This window comes from Equus asinus, chromosome 15 (genome assembly GCF_041296235.1).
Source record: "Equus asinus isolate D_3611 breed Donkey chromosome 15, EquAss-T2T_v2, whole genome shotgun sequence".
NCBI classification, from domain to species: domain Eukaryota; kingdom Metazoa; phylum Chordata; class Mammalia; order Perissodactyla; family Equidae; genus Equus; species Equus asinus.
Window position 1 is genome coordinate 23,186,607 of NC_091804.1, and position 10,020 is coordinate 23,196,626.

A 10,020-nucleotide genomic window follows, 5' to 3' on the forward strand; every position below is an offset into this window, starting at 1 on the left:
ATGAGATGCCACTGCAGGAGCCAGTCTGTGCAACTCAAACAGGAATGTACCTGAGAGGGAAGTGGGCAGGTACCTTCTACCCAAAGGATACCAAGTCAAATGTTCTTTACCTCCTGGCCTCAGGGAGAATGGGTGCCCAGAAATGGTTCTGACTTAACTGGCTCTTCTGCACACATTCCCTATGTCACCAAGAGGAAGTAACATATGGTATGTTGTTCAACGGGCTCTGACAATTCTTGAGCAAAGAGAGAGAAGATGGAATTTCAATCCAGCAGTGATCTAATGAACTTGCCCAGCACTGCTGTCTAAAACCTCTTTCCACGTGCAACACTGGGTGACGGGCAATCCTCTGGTCCAGGTAGCCCTCTGCAGAGGCTGGCTGGCAGACCAGGCACCTCTCCCAGATTGCCTTTTGTTAATAGCTGGCAACAACCCACTTGGTATTAGGACCACTGGCCAAAGACAATAGTCAGGCAAAGCTGGCAAATGGCCAAAGTCTCTACTTGGAGATGCCTCAGAGGGTGTGTCTGAAGGCCTGGAATCCTGTCCCTCCTGTAATCAGCTGAACAAATATTTGCCCCCAAAGAGAATCAAAGCAGGAGGGAATAAGAGAGGTCATTGCACAAACCAACAGGAACTATTTAATCATTTATCCCCCCAGGGAGTTCATTTACAGAATGGCTTTCAAATCTTGTCAGCCTTAGCTCAAGAGAGCTTTGGGCCTTCAGCTCCCCCAACCCCACCCTAGTCATCTGACCTCTACTGACTTGACCCCTCTTACAAGAAGTGGCAGCGGGAAAAGTTGATAAAGTTGCAAAGAAATGGGAAATAAGACAGGGGGTGGGGTCCAGGGCCTACTTGGAGGTCTCTTGCTCAGTGGTAAACTGAAGTGCCTGCCACACCCTAGGCCCAGCCTATGGATAATTGCATTCTTGACATTCCTGAGTCCATGGTGAATGGCCCCCTTCCACCTCAGCTCCTTCAATAGATGACTTATTTTCCACATGCTGCTCGATATCCTGGGTATTCTGAGGGGACAGCATACCTCTCATAAGCCCTGCACCTCCCTCCCCCAGGCAGGAGGCAGGGAGATAAGCAAGGAAATAGGACTGAGTCCACTGCAGAAGAGCAAAAATTGCCTACAATGATCATGGCAAAGAATCTCTCACCACTGTCTCATCCTGACTTGCTGACGGGCAAGACAACTCTCCCTCCCAGGGAAAGGGGTGGGGTGTGACTCTTGGGCCCAGAAAGTGTGTCTGGGACCAATAACAACTACTACAGCAAAACTTGCTGGTGTCAGTCACTGTGCTCATGTTAGCAACAAGACTGACAAGACTCTGCAAGGCAAGGAGGGCTTGCCACATTTTTTTAGTGGAAGAAACTGAGGCTTAAGGTAAACTGGCCTGTCCAAGGTCACACAGCTAGTTACGTGACTCACACCTGTGTGTCAGTTTGGTTCCTAAGTCTGTGACTGAATCTCAATGTCCCACAGAGGCCCACAGACCAGGTTCTTGCTTTGCCAGCAAACGGTGCTTGGTGAAGAGGCCCCAGGGCCCTGGCCGGAAAGCAACAGGCGGAACAGCTGGAGCTCCCCAACCGACCCCAGGCAGTGAGGTGCAAAGTCCCCGAGCTTAATGCGTGACACAGCAAGAGCTCCGCAAACAGGCCAACCATGCAGAAAGTTGCACACTTTACAGCAAATGAACATAGGGGTGCAGCACAAACACAACTGGCCCACTGGCACAGCTAACACTGCCCTAAAATCAGGCCATCCTCGGCCATCCAAGCCAGGGGGATCTCCTGCTTGGCCATGCCCTGTTGTGAGAGGAGAGTACCCTGTGTGCAAACCCTGAAATAAAGGGAACTTGACTTGGGGGAGGGAAGCCCAGGACAGGACTGACATCCCTGGGGAGTAAGACTGGAGGGGCTTGTGGGTCACTGATGCTCACTGCCTTCTCCAGGCATTATACTCATCCCCCTTTGCATGGTGGGCCTGTATATCAAGGGGAGGGGAACACCGGACTAACTTCCCACTCTCAAAGGTTTTGGGCCAAACGAACACAGAGGCTGTTTTCCTCTGCTGAGAAACTGGAACACAAGTATGAAAGAGTGGGGTCATGAGGGTGACCAGAATGAAAGATGCCTGGTCCTTCAAGATCTAGGTCATCCGTATTTCAGAACAGTTAACCTCTTGCTGTGCAATGAGGCCACTCACATCTCCTTAAGAAACAACATCTCCAATAATCACCCAGCACAACAGAAAGAGCTACAGGGTAGAGACTGTTGGGGAACTTCTCTGACCAGAGGCCAAGCAAAAGGAATACACAAGGGGCGTGGTCCTTACCCAGCCGCCGTTCTCTTGGATCCAAGGCTCTAGGTGGTCATTCAGGTAAGTGGCCATCCAGGTTGCGATCCGACTCACCAATACCTGCATCTCCTTGTCTACGCTTTCCACGCACAGTGCCCCACCGAAGGAGAAAAAGGCCACAATGCGACCCCAGTTCACCCCATCCCGGAAGAGTTCATTCACTACCTGCTCAAAGCTCTGATATGCTGTCCCTGGGGTGATGTGGAGCTGGGATGTCAGGTCGCTGAATGCCCGCCGGTACCTCAGTTCAAACTCATCCCCTGCCTCCCTCAGCGCTTGCTTCACTGCTGCCATGGGGATCACTTCCCGGGCATCCAAGCTGCTGCTGTGGCCAGTGGCTCCATTCCCCGTGGGGCTGTCCGCCAGGTGCCAGGATGGGTTGCCATTGATGGCACTGGGGGTCTCCATCTCTGATTCAGTCCCTTCTGGGGCCTCAGTTCTGTTCTCTTCCACGTCACTAAACTGACTCCAGTTGTATCCTTTCTGGGAAAGCTTGTAGGAGAGAAAGTCAACCACCAGCTCCCGGTTGCTCTGAGACATTTTTATAATAGGGATGGGCTCCACCAGTCCATTGTCCAAAACACCTGCTCACTCACAGAGTCTGGTCTCTGCTCAGTGGTTCTCTTCGGAGATCCAAAGCCAAGATAAGGTTCTGAAGGGAGAGAAAGAGCTTCAGGGAAAAAAAAAATTAATGTGCATGCCATTTACCCTACAACATCCCATTCCCCCTCCAGGTACCAGAACTGGTTTCTTTGTGGCTCTCATCAAGGTCTGGGTCTAGCTTCCAGGAGACTTCAATGAAGTCAAATTGAAAGCACCAGCGGGCTCTGAATCATCACACCGGCCTTTTTAACCCCAGCCGCCTCTTTTTCTCCGAAATGCCTTCCTCGGAAAGTCACTCCCCGGGCAGTCGGTCCCCCACCCCCGCCTCCGCACAACCTACATTCAAATCCCTCTCAGGCGACGGCAGGCAGGTGCAGCCCCCGGAAGATCTTTTGTATCACAGGTCAGGAAGAGAAGGTGGCAGCCGGGATGCCGGTAACTCAGCCGGCCTCGCGGTGGCTGGCAAAAAAAGCAGCGGCTGGAAGGATCATGCGACCCAACAGGCAGGGAGCCCAGAAGGCGACACAGGAATTACGAAGCTCAGGAACCGGCCCCCTCGCCTGCTTCCTCCTCCATCGCCCAGATCGAGGGCGGCCGCTCGCAGCCGCGGCCTCCTGCCACCCGAGGGAGCCCAGCCCCCTCGCTCTTGCACGCCCCTTGGCTCTCCGCCTCCTACTGGGAGGCAGGAGAACTCTCCTAGAGGTGGCTGGTCTGGGGTTTAGGGTTTTTTCTTTCTTTCTTTCCTATTTAAGTACCAGCCCAGAGTGAGGCTTCCGAAACCCTGAAGGGACTTCTCAATGGGGCTCAAGGTTTCAATGAGGGACGGAGGGAGGGGGAAGCTGCCTCGGATCTGCGGTCTGACTTCGGAAAGGCCATCGCCGGGCCTTTCTGGGAGGCTGAAGGCCGGGGACCCCCCAGAAACGCCGCCGGTTTTCTCTGAATTCCCCAAAGGCCCTGGACGTGGCGGTGGCAGTGGGGGATTGCCGGGTCCTCCATTCCCCGCACGGACACAATGGCCGCCGGCACCCTGCACAAAGACCGGCTGAGGATGAGGCGCCGGGCCTCTCCTCCGGTCAGGGAGAGGGGTCGAGGCCTGCTCTGGGCCCCCCACGGCTGAGACCACGTTTTCCTGGGAGCGGGCCCAAAGCAGCTTCCTGGCGCCCCTGGGAGGGCTCGGGGGCCGGGGGCTGCACCTCTCCGGAGCCCGGAGTGGGTGGGCTGCGGCCTCGCGGCTTCGCGCGCGCGCTAGGCCGGGTACCCGCCGGGCCACCGCCCCGTTGCTAGGCAACCGCTCTCCCTCAGGGGCGCCCCCTAGACCTTTCTGGGAGGAGGGGTCTCGCCCCCGGCGGCCCGCCCAGGCGGAGCCAATCAGCGAGCCCAGATGGCACAGAAGCGGAACGGCAGGGCTCCCATTGGGCGCACCGCCTGCCACGCACAGGGGAGGCGGCGCTCTCACCTGCGAGCCCCGCCAGCCGTGGGGGGCCACATCCCCCCTTCATCGGCCAAGTCGTTTCCAGACGCGAGGGCTCTTCACGGCCGAGTTCCGCGCCGCGGACCCAGGCCGGCCTACCTGGCTGACGACTCGCGCTGTCTCTTCCGCACGAGCCGGCCTCAGTTTCCCCTGAAGAGACCGGGGGAACTTGCAAGCTCAGTCACTTCCGGTGCCGCGGCAGCGCGCGCGAGCCCGAGACGCAAAGGGAGTGCGCGCCTTGAGGACCAGCGGCAAGACCTGGGAGAGAGCGCCGCCTTGCGGTAGAGCTGGGGGATTCCGGAGACGCAAAAAAAATCCACGTTTACATTCACATACCCATTCATTCATTCATTTAATCAGTCAGTTTCATCCACCGGTCAGTTTATATGTCGAAAAAGCATCGCATTGTGGCTAACCACCTTGTGTCTGGGATTCCAACTCTGCTAGTTGGGCAGGTTCCTCAGCTGCTGTGTGCCTCAGTTTCCTTAATTCTAAAATGGGTAAAAACCAACCTCCCTCACTGGGTTATTTGAGGATTAAAAGAGTTATTTGTAAAGTCCATAGAAGAGTGCACAGTCCGTAGTATATGCTGCATAAATTTATTCAGCAAATGTGTATTGTTTGGGTTGCTGAAGGTAGAGTTAGGAACAAGACAAGACATGGTCCCTGCTTTCATGGAGACAAACCCTTGAGATGGAGAGAGACAGTAAACAACTAAGACGATACAGGAACAAGGCAATTTCACATAGTGACTAGTGCTATAAAGAAAGTAGATCAGGGTATTGTCATGAAGAGGGTGAAGGGAGAGGCGCTGTTTTAGACTGAGTGGTCAGGGAGGTGAGCCCACCCTCCCTGCCCAGTGAGAGAGAGGCATTTTCTCAACAGTTGTTTATGCAGGGTAGCCAAGGATGGCCTCTTTGAAGAGATGACGTAGAACCCAAGATTTGAAGTATCAGAAAATGCCAACTTGACCCAGCCCTGGTGGCCTAGTGGTTAAATTTCCATACACCCCGGTTTGGTCCCCCCGGGGCCGAAACACACCACCCATCTGTCAGTAGCCATGCTCCGGTGGGGGCTCACACAGAAGAACTAGAAGGACTTACAACTACAATATGCAACTATATACTGGGGCTTTGGGGAGGAAAAAAAGACAAGAAAAAAGAGAGAGAAGAAGATTGGCAACAGCTCAGGGTGAACCTTTCCTAGCCAAAGGGGGAAAAAAAAAGCTGTACATTTTTTTTAAATTTCTAAAGAAAAGAAAATGCCAACTCATGGAAGGAGCCTAGAGAACATCAGCGTAGGCAGAGGGAACAGCTTGTGCCAAATGTCCTGAGGCAGGAAGACCTTGGCATGTTCCAGAAGCTGAAGGAGAAGCAGTGTGACTGGAAGGTAGTGAGGGATGGCAAATACAGTGTGAGAGGAAGTTGGAAAGCTGACCATGGAAGTGAGTTGGACTTGATTCTAAACATTGAAAGGTGTTTTATTTTATGTTAATTTAATTGACTAAAAATAGCTACGTATACAGGAACACTGAATATTAAAAATATACCAAAGAGCCTGGGATGAAACGGTGGGTCTTCTTCCCACCCCCAAGTTCCCTCACAGAGGTCATCATTTCTGTAGCCTTTCAGAGATGGTTGCTGTATTCACAACACATTTATGTGTATAAATGTTTTACACAAATGGTGGCTTGCTATAAACACTTCTACGTCTTGCTTTTTCCCTGAGCTCTCAATTTTTTAAATTACTGCACAACTTTATAAGAACATGCCATAATTTCCTGGCCCAATCCCCTATTCGGGAACACTTAGGTAGTTTCCAATCCTTTCTTATTACAAATAAGGTTATAACTTGTCCATTCGTTGTTTTGCATGTAGGAGTTTATCTGTTAGGTAAATCCCTGGAAGTGGAATTACCAACAAATGAGTATATGAATTTGTTTTTGTTTTGTTTTAATGGATATTGGCACAATGCTTTACATAAGAGTTGTATCAGTTTGTTCTCCCACCAATAAAATATGAGAGTGCCGATTTCCCCACATCCTGAACGGTACAGAGTGTCATCAAACCTTTTTATCCTTGCTCATCAGATAGATAAAAACTGAGAGCCACTTTCATTTTCATTTCTTTTTATTAAGAGTGAAATTGAAGGCCAGCCTGCTGGTGTAGTGGTTAAGTTTGCACGCTCTGCTTTGGCAGCCCAGGATTTGCAAGTTCAGATCCCAGTTGCAGACCTATGCACTGCTCGTCAAGCCATGCTGTGATGGTGTCCCACATATAAAATAGAGGAAGATGGGCACAGATCTTAGCTCAGTGACAATCTTCCTCACCAAAAAAAAAAAAAAAAAGTGAAATTGAACAATTTTTCACACTTATGAGTCTTTTTTGGGGGGGGGATATTTTGTCCTGGTGAATTTTATGTTCATTTCATTTGCCCTTTTTTCAGTTGGTCTTTCTGATGAACTTTTTCCCCATTGATTTACAGGAATTTTTATCCTTTTTTTCTACATATAAGTTGTAAACAATTTTCCAATTTATTATTTATTACCATGGAAAAACTTTTATTTTGTATGTTTTAATTTATCAGTCTTTTCCTTTGTGGCTTCTGGGTTCTAGGTCATTCTTAGGAAGACCCTCTCCAGTTTGATATTATACAAATAATTCTCTGTTTTCCACTAGTTTTTACATGGTTTCATATTTTACATTTTAATCCTTGTTCCATCATAAATTCACTTTGGTGTAAGGTGTGAGAGCAAAATCTGAAAAATTTTTCCAAATTCCTACCCAGTTATCTGAATATTATTATCTTTTCCCAACTCATTTGAAACGTCTCCATTATCATCATCTACATTCCCAGGTGTACTTGGGTCAATTTCTGAACTTTCTGTTATGTTCCATGGAAGGGTTTTAAACTGGAGCAGGACAAGATCTGCTGTGTGCCACAATTATTTGAAGGTGAAAATTACCCTTATGGAAGTCTATGGCATGCTTTGGGAGCCCAGCAGAGGGCAGATCAACTCTGCCCAGAGACATGGGCTTTACTGAACTGGCCCTTAAAAGGAGAATAGGGTTTTGCCTGGGAAAGAAAGGAGGTAAGGGGCATTTTAGGTGGAAGACACCACCTGAACAAAGGCATGGAGGTTTAATGTGAGAGCCCATGGTGTGTCCTGGAAATAAACTGGCATGGCTGAGAGGGGAGTGTGGCAGAGAAGACAATGTGAATGTGTATTTGAGTGTGCAGGACACTAAAGAGGCACTGGAGGAAAGCTTTTGTACAGAAAGGACGTAAAGAAGTTTATATTCTGGAAAGATGGAGAGAGTCTTTTGGGAGAGGAACTTTACAATATTTATCAAGAGCCTTAAAAACAACTCTGAAAAGATCATTGAGAAATGGCCTTTGATTGGAATCTAATTTAAGAAGTGAAATGCAGCCAAAGATTTATCCACGGAGATGTTTTGTGCAAGGTTATTTATAATACAGGAAAGAAGAATTAAAACTGAGAAGTTCAACAAATAGAGTGATGGTTTACATGCGTTAAATTCACACATTAAAATTGTAATTGAGGAATATTTAATGATATGGGAAAATGCTCAAAACATAACACCTTGTAAAAAAATAGGTTTGTTGAGAATTATTCTAATTTATTAAAAACGTACATTTACATGCAAAATATAGTAGAAGGAATTATAGACTGCAAAAAGGTGATTATTGCTGGGTAGTTAAATTATGAATGGTTTTATTTTATTTTTTATACTTTTCTGTATCATCTAACATGACTATTTTTTTTAAACTGGAAAACACTATTTAAAAACATTTGCTGAGATTTAGATGATGCGGAAATGCTTATAGTGTAATGTTAAGTGAAAATAAAAGTATACATGGGGCCGGCCCAGTGGTGTAGCAGTTAAGTGCACACGTTCCGCTTCAGCGGCCCGGGGTTCACCGTTTCGGATCCCGGGTGCAGACATGGCACCGTTTGGCAAGCCATGCTGTGATAGGCATCCCACATATAAAGTAGAGGAAGATGGGCATGGATGTGAGCTCAGGGCCAGGCTTCCTCAGCAAAAAGAGGAGGACTGGCAGTAGTTAGCTCAGGGCTAATCATCCTCAAAAAAAAAAAAAGAAGAAAAGAAAAGAAAGAATAGAAAAATATACGAGTTAGATGTGTGATGTGATCTCAACTCTAAATACCATGCATAGGAAAAAGGCTGGGAAATTAATATGATAAAGACACAAGAAAAATGGAAAAGACCTTTGCACAGATGCTAAAGAGGAAGAGAACCAGAGTGGTTAATAAACCTGAAAAGATCCTTAACCTCACTAGGTATCACGGAAAGTGCAAATTAAAATCTCAGTGGGATACCATTTCACACGCACCAGATGGCAAAAATGAAAAAATCTGGTCAAATCAAGAGTGGACCAAGAACGTGAAAACTTTGGAAAAAATTTATTGTTACCTAATAGAGTTGAAGATGACCACGACCTATGACCCAGCAATTCTATTCTTTGATATATGCCCTAAAATAACTCTTGCACACATGCAAGACACAGATATAAGAATGTTTATAGCATTACTACTTGTGACAGCAAAAATTTGGAAACTACCCAAGTGTCCATTATAGCAGAAGGGTTAAACAAATAATAGTATGTTTATACACAGTAATATGATATAGTGAGAAAATAAGTGGATTTAGCTACACACAGCATGAAAGAATCTCAGAAATACTTTGCATGAAAAAAGTGCAAAAGAATAGTGCAGTATGATTCCATTTATATGTAGTTTGAAAACAGGCAAAACTAATCAACATACTGTTGAGGGTTTGTGGTAGCCAGCTTCTCCAAGATGCCCCCCCAGATCCCTGCCTCCTGGTATTTACACCCTTGTATAGTCCTCTCCCACATTGTACCAGAGTTGTGCTGTGTGACTGATAGCAAATGGCAGAGATGATGGTATGTCACTTCCAAGACTAGGGTCACCTCTCTCTTTCTCCCTCTCATCGCTCGCTCTGGGGGTAGCCAGCTACCACGTCGTGAGCAGCCCTCTGGAGAGGCCCGTGTGTGGTGAGGATATGAAGCTTCCTGCTAACTGTCACGTGAGGCTCCTGCTGCCCCAGTCAAGCCTTCAGATGAGTACAGCCAACAACTTGACTACAACCTTATTCGAGACCCTGAGGCAGAACCACTCCATTAAGTTGGATTCCTGACCCTCAGAAACTTATGAGATAATAAGTGTTTATTATTATTATTTTTGTGTGAGGAAGATTAGCCCTGAGCTAACATCTGCTGCCAATCCTCCTCTTTTTGCTGAGGAAGACTGGCCCTGAGCTAACATCCATGCCCATCTTCCTCCACGTTCTATGTGGGACGCCTACCACAGCATGGCTTGCCAATCAGTGCCATGTCCACACCCGGGATCCGAACTAGCGAACCCTGGGCCGCCGAAGCAGAACGTGCGAACTTAACCACTGCGCCACCAGGTTGGCCCCATAAATGTTTATAATTTTAAGTTAAATTTGGGGGTAATCTGTTCTGCAGCAATAAATAACTAATATAGGGATATACACCTATGTGGTAA

General features: G+C 47.9%; 1 protein-coding gene across 11 annotated transcripts in view; it reads right to left on the reverse strand.

Annotated features, from left to right (window-relative positions):
- Positions 1-4,680, reverse strand: part of BCL2L1 (BCL2 like 1) — a 46,342-nt gene extending 41,662 nt beyond the window's left edge. Inside the window, exons 1-3 of one of the 11 annotated variants that reach the window (XM_070485713.1) lie at positions 4,431-4,660; positions 3,315-3,433; positions 2,348-3,041 (exon numbers count right to left, since the gene is read on the reverse strand). In XM_070485713.1, coding sequence (XP_070341814.1) covers positions 2,348-2,911 — 564 coding nt within the window. In that variant the 5' untranslated portion in view covers positions 2,912-3,041; positions 3,315-3,433; positions 4,431-4,660. Of the gene's footprint in view, positions 1-2,347; positions 3,042-3,109; positions 3,258-3,314; positions 4,261-4,430 lie in introns of those variants that run through there. The other 10 variants (XM_070485716.1, XM_070485715.1, XM_070485714.1 and 7 more) reach the window with 10 other exon arrangements.
- Between the last annotated feature and the right edge of the window lie 5,340 nt (positions 4,681-10,020).